General features: G+C 43.0%; 2 protein-coding genes across 8 annotated transcripts in view; both read left to right on the top strand.

Moving 5' to 3' along the window:
- Positions 1–19,897, top strand: part of zbtb7b (zinc finger and BTB domain containing 7B) — a 25,517-nt gene extending 5,620 nt beyond the window's left edge. For 2 of the 3 annotated variants that reach the window (XM_042108508.1, XM_042108507.1), the window contains 2 exons: positions 15,113–16,155; positions 16,340–19,897. In XM_042108508.1, coding sequence (XP_041964442.1) covers positions 15,119–16,155; positions 16,340–16,985 — 1,683 coding nt within the window. In that variant the 5' untranslated portion in view covers positions 15,113–15,118 and the 3' untranslated portion in view covers positions 16,986–19,897. Of the gene's footprint in view, positions 1–10,761; positions 11,010–15,112; positions 16,156–16,339 lie in introns of those variants that run through there. The other variant, XM_042108506.1, reaches the window with a different exon arrangement.
- A 230-nt stretch (positions 19,898–20,127) lies between these two features.
- Positions 20,128–27,400, top strand: LOC121721515 (NADH dehydrogenase [ubiquinone] flavoprotein 1, mitochondrial-like). 5 transcript variants are annotated; one of them, XM_042108513.1, is made up of 11 exons: positions 20,128–20,217; positions 21,109–21,222; positions 21,331–21,413; positions 22,174–22,344; positions 23,360–23,543; positions 23,714–23,903; positions 24,554–24,766; positions 25,094–25,260; positions 26,245–26,326; positions 26,407–26,552; positions 27,132–27,400. In XM_042108513.1, the coding sequence occupies exons 2-11, from the start codon at positions 21,115–21,117 to the stop codon at positions 27,228–27,230; spliced, it is 1,443 nt and encodes a 480-aa protein (XP_041964447.1). In that variant the 5' UTR covers positions 20,128–20,217; positions 21,109–21,114; the 3' UTR covers positions 27,231–27,400. The 5 variants fall into 5 exon arrangements, with proteins under 5 accessions (XP_041964447.1, XP_041964444.1, XP_041964445.1 ...); XM_042108510.1 differs by lacking the exon at positions 20,128–20,217 and adding an exon at positions 20,219–20,267; XM_042108511.1 differs by lacking the exon at positions 20,128–20,217 and adding an exon at positions 20,332–20,353.
- The last annotated feature ends 110 nt before the right edge of the window (positions 27,401–27,510 follow it).

The following is a 27,510-nucleotide window of genomic DNA, read 5'->3' as shown; positions in this document are numbered from 1 at the left end:
CTGCACCGTGCGCCGGTGACCCGGGTTCGATTCCCGCCCGTGGTCCTTTCCGGATCCCACCCCGACTCTCTCTCCCACTCACTTCCTGTCACTCTCCACTATCCTGTCGCATTAAAGGCATAAAAGCCCCAAATATATATATAAAAAGAATCTTCATACATGCACGGCCACACACCACCACACACCACCATGGAGAAAATACACAAAACACAAGAGAACATAGACCTCAACAGCAGTAGAACATAGTTATTAAACACAGGAGAACATAGAAGTTAGCCCCAGTAGAACATCGATATTAAACACAGGAGAACATAGACCTTAACCCCAGTAGAACATTGATATTAACCACAGGAGAACATAGACCTTAACCCCAGTAGAACATTTATATTAAACACAGGAGAACATAGACCTTAACCCTAGTAGAACATAGATATTAAACACAGGAGAACATAGACCTTAACCCCAGTAGAACATTTATATTAAACACAGGAGAACATAGACCTTAACCCCAGTAGAACATTTATATTAAACACAGGAGAACATAGACCTTAAACCCATGAGATCAGTGCATTTCAGAAATAGTTTCTTCAACATACTGTACTACTAATCTGAACTGCTCTCTCTCTCTCTCTCTCTCTCTCTCTCTCTCCCACGTATCCCGGTCTGTCTTTCTTTTTACTGCCCACTCTTTTCTTTCCTTTGTCTGTGATCATGTGTTGTTGTGCAGTATTTAGTAGCCTCTTGAGAAATGCTCTTCGTTGAATTCGATATTGTGTCACCGGTATATAGGTTCCTCTTTTAACTACTTAAGTCAGTTATTGGAAATGCAGAATACTCAACCCTGGTAGTTCACTGTGATACAAAAGGAGCAAAAGCACCTGAGCATGTTGCTTATATGATATCCATATAGTCGCAAAAAAATAATATAAATATATTTATTTATTTTATACCAAGTGATAAACTGTGTGTGTGTGTTTGCATAAGGTGTTTGTGCACACATACCATCATAGTTCGGAGATTATAGAGTTTACTTTGTGTGGTTACACACATACACATACACACACACACACACACACACACACACACACACACACACACACACACACACACACACACACACACACAAATCACTTGTCTAACAAATAACCCACATTTTATGAGTATGCATATGTGTGTGTGTGTGTGTGTGTATGTTTGTGGCTGTGCATGTAATTTGAAAAAAAAAACTACCACCAGTTAATCTGAGGGGGTGGCTGTTACCACACACACACACACACCTGCAACATCCTGTATGTCTCTCACTCCCAACCCCCCACCCACTCACTCAACCCCTTTTCCCCTTACCTCTCTTCATTTTGAAAACGTCACCCCTTTCCTCTCTCTCTTTCAGTTTTACTCTCTCTCTCTCTTTCTCTCTCTCTTTCATCTCTCTCTCAGGCTCACTCTTTAAACTGTTCTTCTGTCTTCCCTTCATCAAATCTGCTTTTTTTTGCATCTTGATTTTCAGGTTGTCAGCCTGTCAGGTTTCCTCCTCCTGTCTTGTCTATCTCCATACCGATCTAAGTGCCACCCACCTGACACAAACACACATACACACACACGCGCGCGTGCACGCGTGCACACACACACACACACACACACACACACTAGAAGTGTCTCCCACTCTCTCGTTCCTCATGTGATTTCGAAGAACAAGTCTGTTTTTAGAAAAGCGTTTCATCTGCACCTTGTGAAATCTGTCCCCAAATCTCAGACCCCTTTTCCTCCGCCTCCTCTTGCAGATTTGTTTCCCCTCTCTTCCTTCTCATCCTCTGCCACCCCTCGTTCCTCTCTAAGACAGGAAAGAGATTACTCTATGCTTTTTGTGGTCACACAAACACACACACACAAACACACACAGGGGTCTTCTGAAGAAGCTTTGCTTCAGTGACTGCAGCTCTGAGGAGACCCACACCAAATGACTTGGTGAGACGAGAGCGAGCGAGCGAGATCTGTCCTAGAAGTGGTATACTTACTGATCTTTGACCCTGTGACTTCTGACCTCTCGCTGTCCACACCGTGACTCAAGGGTGTGTTTTCAAGTCCCTCCACTCAGAAGTTTTAGTAGTCATCATGTGGCCAACACATCTAAAACCTTTTCCATTTTCACAAACACCCACATTTTCATTGTTCATGTGAAGCTTTTTCTCTCAAGATTTAGAGCGAGTGATCTCTCATAGAAGTGAGACAGAATGATCTCTGTTAGGACGGAGAGATGTCTTGGGAATCAGAGGCCGAGAGACACTGATCTCTCTCACAGGGGTAAGATCTCTCAGCAAAGAGACTGGGTCAGATCATCCTATTCTGTCTGAATTGACACAGGCTCATTCTGTGTCAAATCAAACAGAAACCAGGAAAATCGTTGCCACTTGGTCTCAGATTTTGCTCAAAGTTGTCTATAATGCTTAGGTCCCAAAACTAATACCTGTAAAATATCTTGGATGCCATGTTTGAGCATAAGAAGTCCTAAAAAGTAGTATTCCTTACCAAACTTTGTAGGATCGAAGACAAACAAGTTCTCAGTATAAACTGACCATTATAAACACTGCATGCCCATTTATTTTATATCAATATAAGATTCTAGATTTAGAACTAACGAGTAATATTGAGGGTATTATAAAGGCGTTTTTTTATAGGTACTTGGCATCAATCTGTATTTTGTCTGCAAATACAATACTTTATTAATGGTGTGCCAGTATTTTTGGTCTACACAACATATGAACACATGAAGATATTACGGATAAAAAAGTGTGATTGCAGTTTTTGGCCATTTTCAAAGGAGTAAAATAGCTAGTCGGAACATGAACGTCTAAGTGGGAATAGCTCAATGTATTTAATGAACCAAATGCCAATATTGTACATTCATTGATAAATGCACATAGTTAATTACATTGTTATTTCTGAGTTATATTATCTATGGTACAACATGGGCACTTTGTACACCAAATGACCATACAATGAGCTACCTCCACATAGATTTTCAAGTTCCGTTAGCTCTGCCACATACCATTTTAGACCCCTTGTTTTATTCTCAATATATTCATGTCCATAATTTACGGATGCATCAATTATTGACACAACATTGATAAAATGCTGTATTTAAAGGAAAAAGTAATGATTGACAGCAAATGAGTACAGAAAGCAAGTTTATAATAATCTCAATGTTACTCTTTTTGCATTTTTTTTTTCTAAATCTAGGGCCAGATAGGAAATCAATGAGCATGCCCTACAAACCGTTAGTAGTTCATTCATACTGAGGATATGTTTGTCTTTCATTCTACAAAGTACTTTTGAAGATGATAATGCCCAAACATGGCTTCCCGGATTTTTTGTAAAACTGAAATCATATCAAGGATTGACAAAATTTGAGATTTTTCACAGACCTTGGTTTTTGGACCCGTTCAATATATAGACAAGGTTTGAACAGAATCTGAGATGATGCAACAACAACCTTATCTGATTTGATTAGGAATGACCCCTAGAAAAAGACAAAGCAGTGAGGCACATGGGGATCTCACAACGGTGGGGATCTCCTAAAGAGTGTGGTGGCGATATTCCTAAAGATTGAGATAGGGATATTCCTAAAGAGTGAGGTGGCAATATTCCTAAAGAGTGAGGTGGCAATATTCCTAAAGAGTGAGGTGGGGATATTCCTAAAGAGTGAGGTGGAGATAGTATTGAGTATGCACATGCGAGGATATGTGTGTGAGTGTGCACGCTAGTATGTTAAACTTTGTATTGATGATTGTGAGTGTATGTCTGTACATGTTGATGTGTTACACTCAAAAGTTCCCCTCCACATATATGTATGGTAGTATTTATGCATTTTATGTAGCTTAAAGTGTATGTGTCATGAATAGGAATGTATAGCTCAGGCACTGTGTGTGTGTGTGTGTGTGTGTGTGTGTGTGTGTGTGTGTGTGTGTGTGTGCGTGCGTGCGTGCGAACGCTCGTGTGTGTGTGGTGTGTGTGTGTGCACATCAAGCCTTACAGAAGCAGGAGGGCTATGGGGACATCCAAACAGACACACTAATAGTGAGATGTGTTGGAGCTCTGGATTCCTAACTCTGTGAGGCTGCAAACGCAGCTGCCCTACTTTCAGTGCAGGCCCAGTTCATGAGCAGCAGCCCCAAACTCTCTCACTCTCACTCTCTTTATCTCTCACACACACACACACACACACACACACACACACACACACACACACACACACACACACACTACACTACACTTCTGTGGAACTCTCATTTGATGGGCATCTTAATGGCAACTCGGTCAGGCTGTCCTGACCCGGACACTGTGTGAAGGGAGAGGGAGGTGACCGTGTGTGTGTGTGTGTGTGTCCCTGTGTCCCTATGTGTGTGTGTGTGTGTGTGTGTGTGTATGTATGCATGGGTGCATAGATACATTCAGTCCGTCATCTGAAAACCGCATTGAATACAGACTTGCGTTTCTTTCTTGCACTCCAGAACTAGCTGAATAAATGCAAAGTTGTGGTCTACCATAGTGTGAAGTCGTGAAGTGTAGTTTTAAGTGTGTTAGACCTTTTGTCCTAATGAATGTTACTGGTAGGTTACTGTCTGCTCAGAACAAGAATATAAAATACAAGAAACTCACAAAATGTACATGATACATGGGTCTTAGTTTGGATCGTACCCTATCTGAAAACTGTGTTCGCTACAATTGTGTGCAATTGTTGGTTGGTTAGGGTTAGTGGTTAGGTTTGGGAACAGTAGGAAAAGCCTTGAATTTGAACTGCAGCAAAGCCTCTCTTATTCCCAGTGGGATTTGGATTTGTCTGTCCAAAGATCCTATTCTTCAGATCCAGGGTGAGGTCAGACTCACACTCCCTTTGTGGTTCATGAGTCTGTCCTAAAGGTGTGGGCCATTTTGAATGATCTGAAAATAGAATTTTATGAATGATCCAGCTACTGCAGGAATGTCTTAAAATAACACTGCAAAAAAGAAAGAAAAAAGTATGTTGTGTGTATATAATTATCTTAAAATCTATTTGAAGTCTTTGGTAATGTGAGGAAAAGAGAAACACACTCTGTCCTAACGTTCTGTGTTCTGTGCCAGGCCATCCGCAAAAATGTCAAACAAAAATCTTTCACAGCATGACACTGCCAGCTAAGACACGCATCGGCATGTTGACAAGCTTTCGTCAGTACTGACTAGGATGGTGTTTGTGGGGTTTGCAACATTTTTGGCTTTTATGTGGATATGGAGATCTCTCTCGAGGATTGATTGAGCTGGTGATATCCTGAAAGAAAGATGACCATCTCTAAACTGTCGTTTCGTACAGTGAGATGGCCATGTCTCACTAGTCTCTTGACTGAATGACAGTGGGTAATCATTGTGCTGAGTGCAATAGGGTTCAGATGGGAGTGCATGGTTGTGTGGGTGGGTCTGTTACTGCAAGCTTTATATTGTATGAATGTGAGTGTCTGTCTGTGAATGTGTATAGTGTGCTTATTCTGTATGTCTGTGGGGGTTGAGTATGAATGCATGCAATGTGAGTGTGTGTTACATGTTACATATCTGTGAATAAGAGTATATCTTTTGAGTATGTGTGTGTTACATGTTACATATGTGTGAATAAGAGTATGTCTTTTGAATATATGTGTGTGTTACATGTTACATATCTGTGAATAAGAGTATGTCTTGTGAATGGAAGTATATGTTAGTTGATATGATCCTGAACAGGAATGTTCATGAGTATGATAGGAGCTATTTAACCAAACCATCTGTAAAGTCTAGGTGGACTATCCAAATGAAGTGATATCAATTGACGTATAAAGCCAAATGCTTTTGGAACACAAGTCTCTAGCGGAGAATATACTAGACAGGAAGTGAGTTAGACATCCTAGGTATCTCCATGTAACAGACTACTTAAAGAAACAGCCAGGATTCATTTCACTGAGTCGTTTTAGAGAACAGGAACTTTTTTCTGTGCCACACTGGCCTTGAATGATGCCCTGACATGAGCAATCCCTGACAGCACGCCCAGTTAATGCCTCTGGCTCAAGTTGTTTTTTATTTATAATTTCTGCACCTCTTGATTTGTTTATTTTCTGGGGTAACTATGTATTTAGTAGCAAAATGGAGGTGGTAGTGTGTAGCTGGTGTAATCCATGATTTGTGTCTGTTTTGTAATTTTTTTAATATAGAATTCAAATGGCAATTCAAATTCAAGGACTTTTCTCCCTGTCTCTCTCTCACTCACACGCTCGCTCTCTCTCACTCTTTCTCTCGCTCTCTCTTCCCCCCTTCCTCTGCCTGTCTATCTCAGGAATGAATGCAAATTCACACTCTTTCAGATAGGATATCAGTTCTGGAGAATTGTATATCTAACGGCACTTTTCAGGGATGTGTGTGTGTGTGTGTGTGTGTGTGTGTGTGTGTGTGTGTAGCATGGGTTTATTTGTCCAAGACTATAAGTATAGAAATATCTCCTTGAGTCCAGTGTGCCCCCTTGAAATAACTACAAGCAAGAATTTAGCAACTCAGTTTCAATACATACAGTACTTGCACATGTGTGGATCTGTAGTGTTGAAGGCTGCTTATTTTCTAGCATTTAGACAGACTTTTCTGTCTCTAAATACGCATTGCATCTGTAAAGGTTTGTCATACGTCATGTGTCGTATTGTCATGTGTTGTATTGTATGTGTGTGGGCGTGTGAGTGTGTAGGGTGTGAGCCCCTCTTCCCTAGACCACTTTAACCACCTCCCAACAAACCTGCACTTTCAAAAACACGCGCGCACACACACACACACACACACACACACACACACACATACACATACACATACACAGACCTTGTGTGCATTAGACAGAGCAAGTATTCGTGAAAGACAACAATGAAAGTGAGAGAAACGCATGAACAACAAATGGTATGCAATTGCTTTCTTTGTCAAGACTTACATCTTTATGTTTGTGTGTGTGTGTGTATGTGTGCGTGTGCGAGTGTGCGTGTGTGTGTGTGTGTGCAAATATATGGACTCAGAAAAGAGCATTGGTTCTATTATAACCATGTCATACAAGGTTTTTGCATCATGAGAGTGTGTGTGTGTGTGTGTGTGTGTGTGTGTGTGTTTTGTGTTTGTGTTTCTCATGTTGTGTATCAGTTTTTGCCTTTGAGGCCTCTTCTATCATGTGACTGGTGATTTTAAGTGTGTATGTGTGTGTTTCTTAGGAAGATGAAGATCACTTAAATGTTAATATAATATCTATGTTCTGTGGAGCCATTAACGTTATGCTTTGTACAGTAGAGCAAAGCTTTAGAAAGAAACTATTATGAGATGAGTCTATTGGGTTCCAGTCAGGATGTGTGCTTTTGGTTTTGTTGATTAATTTAGGAGTTAATTTCTTAAGAAATCATGTATAATTATAATTAATTTAAATTATTCAAATAATAGTTATGCTGGAGGGTTGAAATAATGTTAACAATTAACGATAAACAATAATAGTATATAATAGTATAATAATTTGTTTAACAACTTTAAAAATGCACATTGCATATCTGTCTTTTATGTAAATGAATGTTGTAAAAAGAATTACAATTTTTTACAATTTTTTTTAAAATTACGATTTTCTGAATGTTTTTACTCTTCTTGTGGAGAGTCTTTGGGAGACTTTCTTTATGAGAAAAGTGATTGTCATGCCACCGTGACATTAAGACCTTCAGAATCATAGCATACTCAGACACACACATACACACACACACACACACACACACTGTGACATTGAGACAGTCTGAATCAGAGCATATTGACACACACAATTACAATGCACTCCCCTTTTCATTTGAACTCAATTTAAAAGTGACTGTTGCATATCTGAGTGTTATTCACGGAGGTAGAACTCATCACAGATCATGCCTTTAAAACACACACATACAGAACACATTTGTTATAACACTCAAACAAGCAAACACACACACACACACACACACACACACACACAAGCATGCAAGTTTCCTTCGCTGCTTTCTCTCTCGTGCCCAGATCATATTTTCCCCCTTGTGTCTGTGTGTCTGTCTATTGGCTGCACTCGTATGCACAAGGCCGTCACTGGAAAATGGCCCCAAACTCAATGGAAAACTATTAAAAAACGCCTCCGAACCTGACACGACACAACAGTGGTCGGCCACAGTTCAGTATGGAGAGTCAGAGATACCTTATGAACTTGCGCAAAACAAACCAGTGCATAATGAACAAACGCAAATGTACGTATGTGTGGTAAGGAGATGAGGAGAAGCTTTGGATTTTAAAGGATTGAGAGAGAACGGGAGGAGTGAGGAGAGAGAATGAGGGAGAAGAAAGGGCCAAAAGAAAGGGAGAGAGGGATGAGGAAACCATATTGACGGAGGGGAAGAAGAGAAGTGAGTTGTCACTAGTGGTGTGGGAGTTGAGAATCCGTTTTGAGGCAGAGAAAGAGGCTGGTTACTAAGAACAATAAATGTGCTGCACACATTTAGAAAGAGGTTTCTTCTAGAGAGACAAACGTGGTGCAGTAGGTTTCCCCTTTCAGAGGGAAAGAAATAGATAATTTTGTTTTGTTTTTTCTAAGCCTTGGGATGGTGCCTTGTATGTCATAGCTTGTGCCATTTTAAACGCTCAACAACATATTTGTTCTGTCTCACTATGTAATGTTTTCCTAATGCCTGTGATTGTGTTTTAATTTCGCTGTCTACAATTCAACCCCCCAACCCACATCCCCCCATCCACCCCCCCACCCCGGCCGCTGGCGTTTTAATTTTTTTTTTTTTTTTTAAAGTTTTACCAGATTTGTGCGTGTGTGAGTGTGTGTGTGACATGGTGATCAACTGTCTGCTTCTATTTTTCGCTTTGAAAGCAGTTTGAGACACCCTTATGCAATATTTAGCGAGACAGAGAAGGGACACTGAAGAGAAACACAGTGACTAATAGAGATCGAGAAAGAGCTGATCCAGAGAGAGAAATAGAAAAGAGAAAGAGAAGTGGGGTGTGGGTGTGGGGGAGTAATGTATGTGTGTGTGGGTGCTTCTCATCACTGCAAGACCACTTACTGTCATTAGAATTAGTCTTACTGTTTCGGCTGGAGGCATAGCAGCTGTCTGGCGTTAACCGCATGTGTGAAGCCCCGACAACCCCACCGACTGAAAAGTCCTCGCTACCATCAGCTTCTGGGGGATGCGACAAAAAGCATGTGTGTGTTTTGGGTTTCTGTCTCTCTCTCTCTCTCTTTCTCTCGGTGTGTGTGTGTGTGTGTGTGTGTGTGTGTGTGTGTGTGTGTGTGTGTGTGTGTGTGTGTGTGTGTGTGTGTGTCATGGTGTGAAACAGAGCCGTTAGTAAGAATCCCTTCCTTTTTCCTAAAGTTTGCACACACTTACATACACACGTGTACACACACACACACACACTTACACACAGGAAGTTACTTTATAAAAATATATATGAAGAGTAACTGTGTGCATATATATACAAACACATACACTATATGTATACTGTTTTGCAAACTCAGCAGACTAGTTGATCACCTCTGTCCTCTTTTCACCTATTTCCAGCTTGGTCTTCACCCCTTGGTGTTCAACGGCCATTTATCAGTTCATGTACCGCGTCATCACTTCGTCTGTTATCAGTTGTACAACCACAGGCTCCTATAACGCCTCACACATGCGTTCTGTGTTCAGCGCCTCACACATGCGTTCTGTGTTCAGGCTCCTGCTGCTCCGTGGACCATGTCCACTCTGTGTCCAGTCAGCCTAGTTGTGTCCTGAGATGCAGGAACCTGGCTCCTGCTCTCTGACCACTACGTGCAACTTTCACTTTATTTTCTCCGTTCTCAGTTTTGTCGTTTTGTTTTCCTCCGCGCTCCAAAGCTCTTGGGTGTAAGATGATTGTGTGGTGTGGGCCTGCATTCTCCCCATGCAGCCTCTGTTCCTGTTATGTGTCTTACTCTTCTTCTTCTTCTTCTTCTTCTTCTTCTTCTTCTTCTTCTTCTTCTTCTTCTTCTTCTTCCCCACTGCAGGGGTAGACATGTTGTTGACCACTTCTGCACAGTCTGCACACTTCCTTCTCTCCCTCCTTCCTCCCCTACCTTATACTGTTGTTTGCGCTCTCTCTCTCTCTCTCTCTCTCTCTCTCTCTCTCTCTCTCTCTCTCTCTCTCTCTCTCTCTCTCTCTAGGAGAGATGGGGCGTAGGTGTATATTGAAATGTGTAGGCTTTTTTTTTTTTTTACTTCTTCAGGCTATTGGATCTCAGAAACCTGTTGCAGTCGATGCAGTGCATGTAGATTGCACTGAGACAACGAAAGATTGTTTTGAAGCATTTAAAAATGAGATATTTTTACTGTGCTACACACATCTGATCATCCATATCCATACTATAGGCATTACACCTCTCACAAAGAATATTGCAAAATCCTAAACTCATTTTTTATCAGTGTAGTGAAGTTTTAGATGTCTTGTTAGTTTGTATTGCTGCGTTTGTCCGTTGGCTAAAAAGGTCTCAATGAGCAGGAAAATTGTTTGTCGGAAACTTGCAATCGTTTCGGAAGCCGCTGATACGCTTTGGAGAGGGGGCGCGTAGGCGAGTTCGAGGGGGGAAGGTTAAAACGCAATCGTCGCTCTCCCTTCCTCTACAAACACCTTTTCACGAAACAGGAAGGTACAGAGATAGAAAGAGAGACAAAAGATAGGTATCGCCCCCCCCACCCCCACCCCTACCTTAATGAAGAGCGAGCCCCAAAAGGTCTATCTGGCGTAGAGGAGAGTTGATCGTGAGTGTAGGTAAATGCCAGCAGCTTTTCCGTAAACGACAGAACAAGTGAACGAGTGAGCCAGACTGAAAACAGGTAGATTGAGTAGAAGAAAGAAGAGAGCGAGTGAGAGGGGCGAGCGGACGAGTGCAGAACACGGATGCCATGACACACACGCTACCTCGGCTCCAGACGAGCACCCAGCACTCTGCCATGAGGCACAGAACGGTAGGCACATGGATCACACACACACACACACAAGCACACGCACACACAAACAAACAGACACGTATATTCACACACACACAAACTCGGACACAACACAAACAAAAACACATACACAGACACTCTCTCTCTCACACACACACACACACATACACATACACACACACACAAATACACACATAAAAATCAAACAAACTCAGACACACACAAACACACGCACACAGTGTAAGTCGTTTAAAATCACAGTCCGCATGTGTTTACAGTTAAGAACAATCACTCTGAGTAGTGGTGGAGATGGGTAAGTTTAGTCTTTGAAGCCTTTCTTGCGTTGGTGTGACAATGGTGGTAGGTGGATTGTGTGTGTGTCTGTTGATGTATGTGTTTTGATGTGGCAAACATTTGGAGTTTGTGTTTACGCTACTATTTGCTCTTCTAACTAATAGACAGCGCTGTCAAACTCCACTAGTAGGCCAAACAAAAATGCCACCTGTTCTAAATCCTGCTCCTCGAGTTTTTATATATGTGTGTGTGTGTGTGTGTGTGTGTGTGTGTGTGTGTGTGTGTTTTGGAGCAGGTTATTCAGGTGAACAAATTATGTGTTGAGCAGAGCCCGCTGGGTGCCGCCTAGGGAACATATTATGGGCTGTTGGGAGACCCGCTGGTTGTTATGTTGAGGGGAGAGGTACCTGGTTGTTGGTGGAAAATTCCGGAGGCACAGGTTTTTGTGCTTATGTGTGTGTGAGGTTTGTGCAACAGGTGGGGTTTGGCAAGGAAGAAGAATTAAGAGAGGGAGTAACTGAAATACTTTTAAGTGGTCATGAAAAGGCAGATTCTCTTTGTCTCTCTCACACACACACTCTCACACACACACACACACACACACACACACACACACACACACACACACACATGCACACAAACACACTCATAGGTAAATTCTGCAGTTTTTCCCTGTGTGCCGGCTGTGTAGTAGAGTCGTCGTCGGGTGTGGAGGCACGTCAGAGGAAGTGAGCGGGTGGGTTCCAGCGAAGATGGAAAACTGTCTCCGGGCGCCACCTTTGCCAGCGTAGTGTCATTGTGTTAAAAACACACACACACACACACACACACAAACACACACACGTCAGCTTCCACACGTACACAAGCATGCCTGCAAATATGCACAAAGAGGCATTCACGCTAATACTGCTCTTGTACACACAGATAGATAGATAAATAGATAGATACTTTATTGCATTCAATCTTGCGTGAATACTCATGTACACACACACACACACACACACACACACATGGCCACACATGTAGCATCTCACTGGTGTACCTGAAAAGTGATGACGCCAACAGCACCTGTGACTGAGGCCCCTGGCAGCTCTCTATTTTTACAGCCAGCGCAGCACCAGATAAAACTCTAATGCCCTCCTCCCCTCCCCCTCTCTTCCTCTGTTCCCCTCTATCATTACATCACACCGCTACACCTCTTCACCTCTCTCTCTCTTTCTCTCCCTCCCATTCTTTCTTTCTTTCTTTCTTTCTTTCCATCTCTTGCACAATGTACCCAATGTTGCTTTCCCTCTTATTTTACCTCTGCATCTCTTTCTCTCTCCCTCTGTCTTTTTGTCTTTCTCTTTCCGGTCCCCTCATTCTCACATGATACTTCATCGCTCCCTCTCTCTCTATCTCTCTCGTCTGATCCCTTGATCCTGTCTCCTCTGCCAGATTCAGTGCAAGCAGATGACCCTGATCTAGTAATCTGACAGGGGTAGAGGTGCATGTGGGGATGGGGGGGTGGAGAAAGATTTGGGAGGGGGGAGGCTCAGGCCCTGATAATCCACAGTTTAGCGGACCATGCCACACGTGAACAGTAGACCAGTGGCATGCCAGCCTTACCTGAGACCTGAGATTCCAGCACAGCTGTGTCCGTCCAGGTCCTGGAGACGCACACAGGGGTGGAGTGTGTGTGTGTGTGTGTGTGTGTGTGTGTGGGGGGGGGGGGGGGGGGGGGGGGGGGGGGGGGGGGGGGGGGGCGACTGGACCATGCGACACCCCTGCACACTTTACTACCTAGGAGTTTATTCTAAACACAATTGCATTTTAAATAACCTTTTTGTTTTGTTTTGTTTTGCATTTAGAAATGGTCAAAACATATGTTTTTTTCTTTTTTTTTTAGACAAAAGGTCAGAATATTTTTGATGTGTTGTTAATTGTCGTTTGTGATAAAACCTTTTTTTTTAACACATCTTGTGTGTTAAAACAAAGTTTTATTCGAAACTTTTGACTGAATTTTGACTCAATTTTAATGGAGGTCTGTAGGTCAGATCTGAGTACACACCACTCACTCGCCCGTATCGCCTATCTTTTTAGCCTTAGTTCTGAAATCGAAGTTATTGTTGAGCGACGGTAATTTTGCACTTTAACCGCCACACACCTCATCTCACACCTTACCCAAGCCACGCGCTTGCTTTTCTTATTGGTTGGTGTCATCTTTTTTATGCCGTATTTAGTCTTCACCTCCACCTCATTCATTCACACTGCTGAACTTTTTGAATGACTGAAGAGTTCCTTCTGCAAGTGTACATGAATGCAAAGTGGTGTGCCAGTCCTGATATGGAAAAATAATTCTGCATTGTTATTTTAATGACAAGTGATGCATTGTTATTTTAATGACAAGATCATATTCCACAAGCGCTGTTTGTTTAATGCCATGACTCAAGAAAAAGTAGCGTCATGGATTCCATTTCACTTCGTAAACAGAGCGGCACAGTTAAAATTTTCCAAATCATTTTGTTGATATTGGTATACCTTTACCCAGAGGTGGACGAAGTACACAATTCCTTTACCTAAGTGAAAGTATAGATACACCATGTCAAATATTACTCCAATACAAGTAAAAGTTGCTAAGTCAGATTTTTACTTAAGTTGAAGTACAGAAGTACTTGCTTTTAAAAATACTAAGTATTCAGAAGTACAAGTATTTTTCCTTTTTAATGTATTGTAATGTAATGTTTATTTGGTCATTAATATGGTATACATCCTTTGGTCCCTCATACGACTTGAAGAGACCTTTAGTTCCTTACATCTGACAAAAACATTTGACCTATTTTCATAACTTTGCAACTGTTCAAATGGATGCAAAAATATAATGGAAATCATTATTCATTCTCTGTTCACAAATCTAAAAACATGTTCACTGCCGAATACAAAACCAGAAAACTCAATTATGAGTAGATTATTTATTGCTTAATAATGTAGGGTAAATATCTAGTTATATGGTGAATGTCAGGTGATTGTCTAATTTCATTCCAATTTCGCAATGATCTTGGAGGATAGCCTGGTTAACACCAGACCACTTCTCAAATGTCAATTGCTAACAGGTTCGTCTGGGTTTTCCCAGGCTACATGGAGGATGTTCTGATGAAGGATCTGTTGTCACCATCATTACCACAGCCAATTCAGCCAAGTTCAAATTGAACCATTGAAAAAATTGACTTCAAGATGGTCTATCGCATTATTGCATTTAAATAATCAAATGTGGTTAAAAGTACTTCATGCTCATATTTCAAATGTAGTGGAGTCAAACGTACAGTTTCAAATGTAGTGGAGTAAAAGTCACAAGTTTCCAAAAATATTAATACTCAAGTAAAGTACAGATACTTAAAAATCATACTGAAGTACAGTAATCAAGTAAATGTACTTAGTTACTGTCCACCTATGCCTTTACCTGTGTGGTGTGTCGTATAATCTGTCTATTGATGTCTGAGTTTAGTTTTCATTCAGAAATCGTTTGATGTCTATAGAGCTGTGGTTTTGGTGTGCTCATTTTTTTTACATCAAAAGTTTTTGTTGTGTTTACCGACTCATTTTTGATGTCTTTGATTAATACATTACATTACAGCACAAAGGAACCTTTAAAACAATAAGTATAGAGGATATTGCAATCATATGAATATATTTTCAGTTATTAGAAGTTTAATTTTAGCATTTGTTTACATAATGTTGGTTGTAAACTAATTGAATGCTGCATTATGCACTGACAGTTAGTAAAAAAAAAAAGTAGATCATTGAAAGTAGAAAAATATGTCCCTGCTTTTGTTCCCCCTTTCCTGTAGGTGGCGATGTCTCCAGGAGAGGACGGCCTGATTGGGATCCCCTTCCCGGAGCACAGCAGCGAGCTCCTGAACCGGCTGAATGCCCAGCGACGAGCAGGGCTCCTGTGTGACCTCACGCTGACCTCGCGTGGCTCGCGCTACCCCACCCACCGCTCCGTCATGGCCGCCGTCAGCCTCTACTTCCGCCGGCTGTTTGGCGCGGATGAGGCCGAGGATGGGGGCTGCGAGGGGTCAGGCGCGGGAGTGGGCACCAGCTGCAGCGTGTGCCAGCTGGACTGCGTGGCGCCGGACGCCCTGGACGCCCTCTTGGAGTTCGCCTACACCGCCACGCTGACCATCCGCAGCTCGGGCATGCGCGAGGTGCTAAAGGGCGCCCAACTCCTGGGCATCCAGTGTGTGGCCGACGCCTGCCGCGACATCCTGGGCGAGGCCGCCGACGAGGCCGAGCCGGAGGCCGCCGCCGTGGCCACGGAGGAGAGAGGGGCGGCCGAGCACAGAGTATCCCGTCGAAAGCGGGACCGGCGGCATGTGCCCAAAGCCGCGTCCCCCGCCCGCTCCCTGTGGCAGCAGCAGCAGCAGCGTGTCCAGGAGCCGCCCCCCACCCTGGTGACGGGTCTCTCCCGGCCCAGCCACGGGCTCCCACTCACCCCCACACCTGGCCGGGACGAGCATAATCTGCACCCCCCGCACCCCGGCGGCTACAACGGCGACGCCCAGGGCAGCCAGCTGCGGGCGCTGGTCAACGGGGGGGCGCACTGGCACCAGGAGGGCACGCCGATGCCCCCTGCCGCTGACGACGCCGTCTCGGAAAAAGAGAGAAGGCTGGAAGTGGGAGTGATCGCTCAGGCACCCATCACTGAGAGGGCGGCCACGGCCGGAGGGGCTGGGGCGCCTAGCGGGAGGAAGAGGAAGTCTCAGACCCCCCAGCAGTGCCCGGTGTGCCAGAAGATCATCCACGGCGCGGGCAAACTGCCCCGGCACATGAGAACACACACCGGCGAGAAGCCCTTCCAGTGCACAGCCTGTGGAGTGCGCTTCACCAGGTGTGTGTGTGTGAGTGTGTGTCTATGCGTGTGTGTGTGTGTGTGTGTGTGTCTGTGTGTCTGTGTGTCCAATATGTGTGAAAATCTCTCTCCCACTGTGCGGTGTGATTAGCAAGAGTGTAAGCGACGGCCCTATTTATGATAATCACTGGCTAATACTCGTCTGTACTGTCCTGTCCTTTAGGAATGACAAGCTGAAGATTCACATGCGTAAGCACACAGGCGAGCGGCCCTACCCCTGTCCCAAGTGTAATGCCCGCTTCCTGCACTCCTACGACCTCAAGAACCACCTCTCCCTGCACAGCGGCGCGCGCCCCTTTGAGTGTCCACAGTGCCACAAGGCCTTCGCCCGCGAGGACCACCTGCAGCGCCACCGCAAGGGCCACAGCTGCTTGGAGCTGCGCACGCGACGCCCACGTCGGGCATCTGGCCTGGCAGCGCCAGGTGGTGAGGGTACCTCGGACGGAGGAGGAGGAGGAGGAGGAGGAGGAGGAGCCAGGGGTGACCAGCAGGGGCATCTGGAATCCCCGCTCACGCTGCAGGCTCACCCACGCTCGTCCCCGGGCCTGGCACGCTCGTTGGTGTACCCCGACAGCACGCAGCATCTGCCCCTGCAGGCGCTGCCTCTGCTCGGGCACAGGATGGCCGGCCTTGCCCTGTGGCCGGGGATGGGGGGTCTGCGGGAGGAAGGAGTCGGGGGGTCACCGTCACCTTCGCCTCATCACAGCAGGCCCCCACTGCAAGGATGGGATGGAGTGGAGGACGAGGAGGATGAGGAAGAAGAGGAGGGAGAGGACGAAGGAGAAGAAGAGGGGGATGAGGAAGAGTGAAGAAGGAGGGCACTGATCATGTGTGGTGGCTAGAAGCAAAGTGTGTGTGTGTGTGTGTGTGTGTGTGTGTGTGTGTGTGTGTATGTGTGTGTGTGCATGGGAATCCATGCTGCTCTTTGCCCTCTTTATGGTACTGTTCTTCCATCAAGCTTGCCTCGACTCAGGCAAACTGACCTGTGAGATGAATGACTTAAATGCGCTTAAAGTACATGTGGAAAAAAACGGGTCTTTCTGATCATTAATGTTTATTTCTGGATCTTGGATGCTTTTTTTTTGTTTCTTGAGCTTGTTTTCTGTTTTACGTTAGCTGGTTGGTTTTCTTTAAATGTTTCATTTGATCTTTCTCTGTCAGAATTATTTTTGTTAATATATGCTTGAGGCATGGGGTAAGAATGATTTTCTTTTACTATGCAATCATGTACAGGAGCAATAGAGGGAACTATAAAGAGGGACTCACTTAAAGTAATGGCCTTTTGTAATGTTGAGTGAAAGCGGACAGGATTATGCCAGGGCGTAACCCATGTGTTGGCTGCCACCTGCTGGTGGAGTGGTGGTACTTGGAGTTCCACAGGAGAGAAGGTCACTCATAACAAGGTGTACCTACAAGTATGTGACATCTTCTGCTTCTGCTAACAGTGGGAATAACTCTAGAGTTTATATTATCCACCTCATATTAGTCTTTCTGTAGGCTAACCTGCGTTGTAGCCATGTACCAAAGATAACAGTTAAGTAGAGGTTTATTTATCAAGAAGAATATATGCAAATTAATTCTTTAAAGATCAAATCTGATCATGTCTATCAGAAGTCACCACATTCAGTCACCTGACAGTCCAGATCTGTCTCTGCATTCCCTGGCTCTCAAGGGATATGATGGTTGTGTGTGTATCATAAAGCAGAGGTTTTTAATACAGACCAGAGTCTATTTCCGAGGCTTATGTATGTGCGACCAAAACATTTTTCTGGGTGGGATGTCTGAGAAACATCACCGATGTTGTGTTTACGTTTTCTGTTGACAAAGGTTTGTTTTGAGCGGTGTTCATCTAATGATGGTCTTCCAAAAGCACTCCATCTTTTGTTTTTGCTTTTGTTATTACAAAAAAGAAGGGAGAGAAAAACACAAGGAACGAAAAAGACAAATAATTACATGAGCCCCCCTCTGCGTAAGCTATTTATTTATTTATTGTCTGGTATTTATTGTGGCTTTTCCACTTGAAATTTAGAGTTTCATTAGCGTATGGTATCTCAGCACACCCTCCACCTTTAGGCCTTTCCCCATCTCCACTGCACAGACCCTGTGGCACGTGCCTAGTAGCCCTTTTGAATCCAGTCTTAAGTTGATCTTGTTGAAGTGCTGTTGCAAGCAGTGGCCACAATGGCCTCTGCGTACTGTACTGAGGGACGATGGGTGCCCTGCTAGCCATATTTAACCCCTTTTTGCAGTTTTTTGCACATCGAACCCTTGTGATATATACTGCATTCCACCTTCAGGCCGCAGCTGATGCTTAAGTGGATGAAGCCCAACTCCACTCAGTCAGCTGACTGCTGCTGCTTGGCCCCCAACCCTTCAAGGGGAAAAAGAGAAGAATCAAAAGATGGTGAAAGAAATGGGACATGGGTTTCGAGAGAACAACAGTTTGCCTTTTTGAATAACACAAGAGTGGACATATAGTGTTGAATGGATTATTATTTTAAGAATATAAGATATATATTTATATATATACACATATATATATAAAAACATATATGCCTCATGAGTCCAGCTTTTGAAAATGAATGAAGATGTTGTGTTCCTCCCTTGCATATAGATTCTGGCACTGCCCTAATGCAGTTTTTGTTTGTTTTAGTGTGTTTGTTTATATGGTATAATCTCTCGAGTGAAAGCCTTTACTATGACTGTTAACTTCAGGTGTCTCTCTCTGGCCCCAAATGATCTTGAAAGTAACCTTGATTGATTAGTGACATACACATTATTCTGAGTGTGCTGGGTTTCACACATTGAGCTGTGGAAGAAATGACATACTTACGTACATACATACGTTTGTTACTTTTGCTTTGTTTGTTAAAGATGAAAGGGCCTTAGTTTGTTCTGCTGGCAGGGATGCTTCCACAGCAGACTAGGTGAGCTCTGGACCAGAGGCAAAGGCCTGCTCTGACCTCGCCTCCCCCACTGAGAGGGACTCTCTGATGTTCGAGTTTATTTGCACTAAAACGAGAGCTTTATGTCGTGGACTCATGTCCCCTCAGACACCCATTACATGGCTTTACAATATCGGTTATGATTGTAAGAGAAGCAGAGTTCATCTAACTGTAATGATCTAGAGGAATATCCATTGTAGTTGTATAGTAGGTTAGTCCACTTTAAAGAAATTTATGGTTGCTATGTTTAAAAGGGTCAAGCTGCCTTGTTTTTTTTTTTTTTTTGCAAATTTACTCAGGAAATCTTGAGCAATGCACTAAGTGATTATGCAACATTGATGAGAGTATGTAAATAAGTAAGAACACAGCCTAAACACCCTTCATTGTGAAATCAGGTAGGCTACTATGCTTCTGGATTGTTTTGATTTAGCATGTTATATTTCATTTCAAGGTAATGAAGATGTAATATGCAATTAGAACCTGTAGGCTATCATGTTTTAGACATTGGAGCCTAAATCATCATGAAGGGTGTTCGGAGACTATTTTACTATGTGTGTAAAAGGACGTGTGATCTAACAATGCCAGCTGTGAAAAAGTAGGTGCTGTCTAGAATTTGCTTTGCTTGGGTATGCGGATTGGGGTTCAGATTTTGGAGGAACTCTCCTATCAGGGATATTCTGTTTTAGTGGATTCTCTCTCTCAGTGATACATATTTTCCCCTCAGCATTTATTTCTCATGTTGTAAAGAAATGAATAAATAAAAAAATATATATTGATTTCTTACTGTGTGATTTTATGCCTGTATTATTACCTGTATGCTACACCTGAATTATAGGCTACAAATTCTATCCTATAAATTAAATATATATAAAAAAAAGAGTTTTCCTGCTGTCTAATAAACATCGTAAAATAAATCTGACAGTGAATTTATTGTTAGGATTCATAACATGTAGACTAGGCTATGTGAATCGATAGCCAATCTTACCAGACCGCTCCTTTAATTCTCCGGGACACCTGCGTGGGTATTAACGTGGGACGTCCGAAAGCCGGATAGAACACAAATAGATCTTCGGCGAAGTGCAGCCTACATCCTGTGGTGAGTAACGAAGTGAAATTAGATTTGCTAGGTATAAGATGATTTTGCAGGTAACGTTAGCTGATAAAACTCACTGTGTTTATTCAATTCTATTCGAAACTATGTCGCAGTTAAACATCATAAAAGAGCACTAATGGTTTGTTAAGTCCCAAGTCTGTGTGTGCGCCAGAAGGTGAATGGGGATTAAAGGCAGGTTTAACAGTGGGGCATTCAAGTTGTGTCTCAAGTTCTAACGAGCTAGCTCGCATTAGCTCGCGCCCTGATGCCATGGACAGTTGTGTCATCCTGGGTTTCATCAAGTTTCATTTGGACTGTATCCTGCTAACTCTGTCCTAAAAGTTATTTTATTGACCTTCCTTTACTGTATTATAATATACACTGTAACTTAGAACATAAAGTGTTTCATGGGTGGTTAACGTTAACGTACTATTTAAAGAGCAGGTAACGTTAAGGTAAATTGTGTTAAGTTGCTAGCTAACTAAGTATTTAAAAAAATATCCTAATTCATTTGGGGGAATTACATGAAGTTGATGTGACGGATTGCCCTTAATCCACATACTCTACTTATGCAAATGGGTTAAAATAAGAGGTCTAATTAATAGGCCACAAGCAGAAGTGATTTAAGAGTAGGCAGGTGGTGCTATGTTTCCAGGTCGTTGTAGAAGTGTAATAATAAAACAAACTACATTTCATGTTAACGCTAACGTCATTACGACATCATTACGTGTTCCATAAAGAAACATCATGTATTCAACACCGACTAGTATTGTTACCTCGCTAAATATTTTACATCAAGCTTTGTAACTGCCACTGAATGCGGAGTAATATTTCGCTGGTTCTCTTGTGAGTCACGGTGCCTGTTTCTTGTGCCTCCTCTCGTTTCCACCGCAGGACAGGATGCTGTGCTTTCGCAGAGCGATAAGTGCAGGGGCACACTCAGTGGCAATAACCTCTCGCAGCCCTGCAGCCCTCACATTCCGCTACAGCACCGTTGCCAAGCCTCAGGTAATGTTAGCCCAAATGACAGCACCATCAGACCTGGCTTTTGAAAGATTGATGTTTGATGTTTGCAATTGGGCAGTTTGTTTAATTGTGTTTGTGTGACTCCCTCAGGAGAAACAAAAAAAGACAAAATTTGGTCCCTTGAGTGACCAAGACAGGATATTTACCAACTTGTATGGACGTCATGACTGGAGGTATGACCCAACACATTTACATGTACATTTTCTGTCTTACCCAGAGAGAGAGAGAGAGAGAGAGAGAGAGAGAGAGAGAGAGAGAGAGAGAGATCCTCTGACACATACAACATATGGCTAAAACATGTCAAAATCTGTTGACTATACTCTTTTGTCAAGCTTAATGAACAATAGCATTTGTTGGAAGTGTCACGTGAACACTTATAACTTCCAACTAGACAATGAAGATGCTCTTTACTCATTGACTGAACTGTTGCAAGTAAGACAAGTACTACCCTTAGACAGCTGTCTGGTCTGTTCTGCCCATGTCTTTCTGTCTGTCATGTGTACACATTTTAAACCACGTGTTTAAATTACGCATAATTGTTTGCTAGCTGTATAAGTTGTTCAACATCAGTCTGATAGGATAACATGGCTGACATCAGTCAATATAAAGCCCAGAAAGACTCTGTAGCTCGACAACTCTTGTTTTATCAACATTCATTGTGGCAAAGATAATTTACTGAAATAAGGTGGCCACCATTACAGAGATAAAAGGAACATAATTTACAAGATAAGGCTGTCCCTTACACATTTAAGCCAGAGTAGTAGAAGGTGTGAAGAATTTTCTACTGCTTTGAGTAAGCCTAGCTCCCTTTACCTGTATAAAAAAAATTGAAAAAATTAGTTCAATTTTTGCAGAATACAGTAGATTGATCGACCTGCATGAATTGGGCTGGAATTAAGTCCACACTGACCTCCACTGCACTTCCTTTCCCAGATTAAAGGGGGCGCTGAGCCGGGGTGACTGGTATAAGACGAAGGAGATCCTGCTGAAGGGGCACGAGTGGATCCTGAATGAGGTGAAGGTGTCGGGGCTAAGGGGGCGGGGGGGCGCCGGCTTCCCCACTGGAATGAAGTGGAGCTTCATGAACAAACCCAGCGATGGCAGGTCAGTGGCCTAAAGACACACACAGACGGCTTTTACAGAGAAATGCTGCTATTTAACTTAATATTCACTTCTGGTGCATATTTACATCTTTTATGGTAATAGAAAACAGCATAGTGCTGTTGAGTCTTATTTTATGTGAATAGAGTATATGATGTACGCACACTCTTCAGTCTTTCCCATACTGGACATAATTCAGTAAAATCTACAATAGCCGAGTTATACACTGTGTTAGAACACAGATTACATTACATCATTTACATTTATTCATTTAGCAGACGCCTTTATCCAAAGTGACTTAGTTAATTATACTACAAGAGCCATTCTCCCCAGAGCAACTCAGGGTTAAGTGCCTTGCTCAAGAGTACAAAGGTGGAAGCTGGGAACCCACTTACTGTATGAGTCAGAACAAATAGCTGTACAGAATTAGGGTTCACGTCTGGTCATTTCATTGAAGCATTTTCTTTTTGACTGAGGAATGTTGGCCATTCTTTGTAGTAGTTTAACTTGAGTACTATTTTTTAACATAAATATGCATAAATGTATTGGATAGTGGTATAAATATTCCAGCTGTGCGGTAATTTTATTACCAGGAATTCAGGTATTCAGGTATCATTAAGGGTTACAGTTAGTCACCACAACATTAGCACCACACTAATACCACCAAAATCGTCAAGTTCTTGTTTAGGCAAGCTACACCACTGTGACCCATTAGACCTGGCTGCCATTCCCTATTTTCCTGCCAAATCCCACTCGTGAGAGCTGACCTGGCAGCTTTAATGAGCAACTGTGATTAAACAGCCTTTTACTTATAATTGCTGGTAGATTGTTTGAATTGAATTGTTGTTGGATTGGTTTCTTTGTAAAACCAGAAAATCTTCTTTCTTTCTTTCTTTCTTTCTTTCTTTCTTTCTTTCTTTCTTTCTTTCTGTCTTTCTGTCTTTTCTTCCCTACCTTGTGTTGCCTCCTTCCTACCTTTCCTACTTTCCTGGCCCCCACACCATCTCTTCTCCCCCAGGCCAAAGTACCTGGTGGTGAATGCGGATGAGGGGGAGCCAGGCACCTGTAAGGACCGCGAGATCATGCGCCACGACCCCCATAAGCTGGTGGAGGGCTGTCTGGTGGCGGGCAAAGCTATGGGCGCACGCGCCGCCTACATCTACATCCGCGGCGAGTTCTACAATGAGTCCTCCAACCTACAGGTGCTGCACTTCTCAAAAAAAGATTCACTAGCTATGAATATGCTATACCATCAAAGACCTTCAATGCCTTCTTACACGATGCAGAATAAAAACTCAAGGGTGAAAATCTGTCAATATTACTGAAGAATGGGTGATGAGAAATGTCAAACACTTCTACTCCTTGCCTGCAGGTGGCGATACAGGAGGCCTACAAGGCAGGCCTGATCGGAAAGAATGCCTGTGGCTCAGGGTATGACTTTGACGTGTTTGTGATGCGGGGGGCCGGAGCATACATCTGCGGGGAGGAGACGGCTCTCATCGAGTCCATAGAGGGCAAACAGGGGAAGCCTCGTCTCAAGCCACCATTCCCCGCAGATATAGGTCAGCAAGGCCCTGCACATCTCACTCCTGCACAGTGTCCTGCACAGCGTCTGGTGAATTTACTGCAGCTGCAGTGCTGTGACCACAGATAGTAGAAAGTAGGATGATTTGTAGATATAATAGAGATCATCCTTAAGCGCCATACTTAATTGTTTGCTTATATCCTGGCCTCATGCTTCTCAGGGGGATGTGATGCTTTTTAGGGTGGATACCATTCAGTCATACAATCATAATGAATTACAGTTCCTCCATACCGTTTTGTTGATCTATTTCTGTGGATACAACAACAGCTATGGTCTTACTCAATCGCATTCTTCCGTGACCTACTATTAACAGTGTTTCCCATACATTGACTTATTTGTGGCGGCCCACCACAATATCAACATTGACCACCACACAATGATTTTCCAGGTTGTACAACATTGTGCTTAAATCTGGTTAGCATCATAACCACGCTGCACTAATTTGCTAATAACTGTTGCATTCAAGTTAATTCTGCAAACCTACCACCGCAAATAGAATTCAATTCTGTGGGAAACACTGTATTTACATTATTTGCATGTCAAAATGTTCTGTGTCTGTGTGGCCTGTGAACGAGTTACATTTCCCATGACATCTGAGAACTGCAACAGCTCTGTTTGGGATTCTAGGGGTGTTTGGATGCCCAACGACGGTCGCCAATGTGGAAACGGTTGCCGTGGCACCTGCCATTTGTCGCCGAGGCGGCACGTGGTTTGCTAGCTTTGGGAGAGAGAGGAATTCTGGGACCAAGCTCTTCAATATCTCAGGTCATGTGAACACACCATGCACTGTGGAGGAGGAAATGTCCATTTCCCTTAAAGAACTCATCGAGAAGCATGCAGGTGTGTGTCAGTTGTATGGGTGTGTGTATTTGGTAGTACATGCTGTGTGTGCCTTATCTTTACATTGAATGACAGTACCTGCAATGACAGTAATAGGTATTGCAGGTACTATAATATATTGCATTGACATTATTGTTTATTGTTGCTATTTTCCTTAATGTAGTCTAACCAACACTTTAAAACTGTTTTACTATTGTACTGTTTTTATTTGTAATTTGCTTTGAACAAAAGCGTCTGCTGCTGAATCATATAACCATAACCATGATGATGTTAATGATGATGATGATGATGATGATGATGCCCTTGCCGTGCTCTGTGATTGGCCAGGTGGTGTGAGAGGTGGATGGGACAACCTGCTGGGTGTGATCCCAGGAGGTTCCTCGACTCCCATAATTCCCCGCTCTGTGTGTGACGACGTCCTGATGGACTTTGATGACCTTGTACGCGCAGAGACTGCTCTGGGGACTGCTGCTGTCATCGTCATGGACAAATCTGTGAGCTCCTCAAGGCCCACTCCGTGACTCCGTCCCACACAAGGATGGGAGCAGACTTCACTCAATCATTTTACGATACGGAGTTTATATATATTATATATATATATAGGAGGAACACATTTTGCATACAGTATACTTGCAAAAAGATTGAGTCAAGCCACCTCCTTGCCAGTGCCAGTTCTATGGCAAGACATGCTATCTTTTATTATCTTGTTATGGTGTGAACATTTACTGACATTCATATAGATGGGGCCCAAAGACAAAAGCGACATTGTAGACATGTGGTGTGTTAAAAATACTACCGGTACATAAGAAATATGCTATCCCATACATCATACCTGCCAACACTCCCATTTTTCCCGGGTTTCTCCCATATTTCAAGGTCATCTCCCGGCGTCCTCCCGTTTTGTTATTTCTCCCGGAAAACTCCCGTAATTTGCATGACATTCAGACTTAATTTTAAAATGACTGATCCATTCATTTTTTCTGTTAGTTTGACCATTTCCCAGGTTGCCAGATTGTGTATGAAATACACCCTACACATATACAATCACTTACTTTCAATTGAAACCTTTCTGTCATAAAACCTGGCAACCCAAAACCCAAATAAGGAAGCGGGTGTACACAGCCACAGAGTCTCACAAGCAACCGGTCTAATTGAATAGCCTACTTCACAACTAGCTGTTGTCAAAATGTTAGGGAAGACATTTTGTAATTAACACATCACATAAACTGTTATTGAGTGTTGTTGATACACAATAGGAAACTTGTGTCCTCGGAACATAATCTGACAGCAGCTTTGGAGTTTTTGAGGTGGTGGATACATAACTCGCATGCGTATCTGTTTCGGTAAGGTTAAAGCAACGACCGAAATTCAGTGTTTCAAAGAACACTGATTCTGTGCATTTTACGTGTTTTGTGTTGTTTTACTAATTAAAACCACAGAAGGATTCTCAGTCTGAACTGTATTTCCTTCTTTCCCAGACTGATGTCATCAGGGCCATTGCCCGATTGGTTGAGTTCTACAAGCATGAAAGCTGTGGCCAGTGCACCCCCTGCAGGGAAGGTAAGGAACTGTAATTCACCTAAGCACTGTGTGTGTGCAACATGACACACACACACTCATGTTGTATGTGTCCCCATCAGGTGTGGACTGGATGAACGTGATGATGTGGCGCTTTGTGAAAGGCGACGCTCGTAACTCTGAGATCGACATGATCTATGAACTCAGCAAGCAGATCGAGGGTCACACCATCTGCGCCCTGGGAGATGGGGCCGCCTGGCCCGTGCAGGTAAGCTGGGGGCTCCTGTAAGGTGGAACAGTAGGCAGGTAAACCTGTCCAGAGATGGGTGGTTGCCTGGGCAGTACAGGCGAGGGCAGGGAGACATTGACATAATCACCATGGGCCAGTCTCATGCTCTTTTCAGTGGCACTAAGTATATGAAGACAAAAGGCCTGTTTCTCCAGTAGAGCGAGACTTTTTTGGTTGCTTTACAGCATTATGACCAATGCATGGTGTGTTCATAGAAGTAGAGATATTATTTACTATTTAATAATAATATAGTATTATTTAAATTATTTAATTAAATGATACAACATGCAGTCCATGACTTACCTGACGGTTCTCTAGTTGTGTGTTCAAGAATAAATCAAGACATCCCAATCCCAATAAGCAATCCCAGCCAATCAACATATGCACAGCAAGAAGGCGTGTCATTTGACTGACTGTTGAACTCAAATATCAAAAACCTTTTGTGAAACTGAAACCAGATTGCTAGCTGCATCTTTAATGGTAAGAGTTCAGAGTGCCTTTACAATTTATTATGTGATTTCCACGCATTAATATTGCCTTCCTGTCACCATCCTGCAGGGGCTGGTTAGACACTTCAGGCCTGTCATGGAAGACCGCATCTCTAAGTTCAAGCAGACGCACCCGTCAGAGGCCGAGAAGAGAAGAGAGGTCATCTGATATTACTGTTTCAGTAATCTCACTTTCCACTCAGTAATCACACATTTCAATGTTTTTGCACAAATATTACACTACTCATTTACATGATTTATTTCTGCATACCATTCCATGCTCAGCCTTGTTATATTTTGAAAACTACCACTGTGACAAATAAAACACTGTGAAACTAAGAACTTGATTATTACATTCATTTTGACTGAATATAAATGAATACATAATGATATTCTGAAGTAATTTTATCATTTTATGAGACTTTATGAAAAACCGAATGCATGCCCAT

This window comes from Alosa sapidissima, chromosome 10 (assembly GCF_018492685.1).
Source record: "Alosa sapidissima isolate fAloSap1 chromosome 10, fAloSap1.pri, whole genome shotgun sequence".
Classification (NCBI taxonomy): domain Eukaryota; kingdom Metazoa; phylum Chordata; class Actinopteri; order Clupeiformes; family Clupeidae; genus Alosa; species Alosa sapidissima.
The sequence above is the reverse complement of the archived record's forward strand: the minus strand, read 5'-3'. Positions and strand labels throughout refer to the sequence as shown.

Coding starts and splice junctions, on each gene's coding strand:
- LOC121721515 (XM_042108510.1), top strand. Junction 21,414..22,173: donor TATGGACGTCATGACTGGAG/GTATGACCCAAC, acceptor TTCCTTTCCCAG/ATTAAAGGGGGCGCTGAGCC. Junction 24,767..25,093: donor ACTCATCGAGAAGCATGCAG/GTGTGTGTCAGT, acceptor GTGATTGGCCAG/GTGGTGTGAGAGGTGGATGG.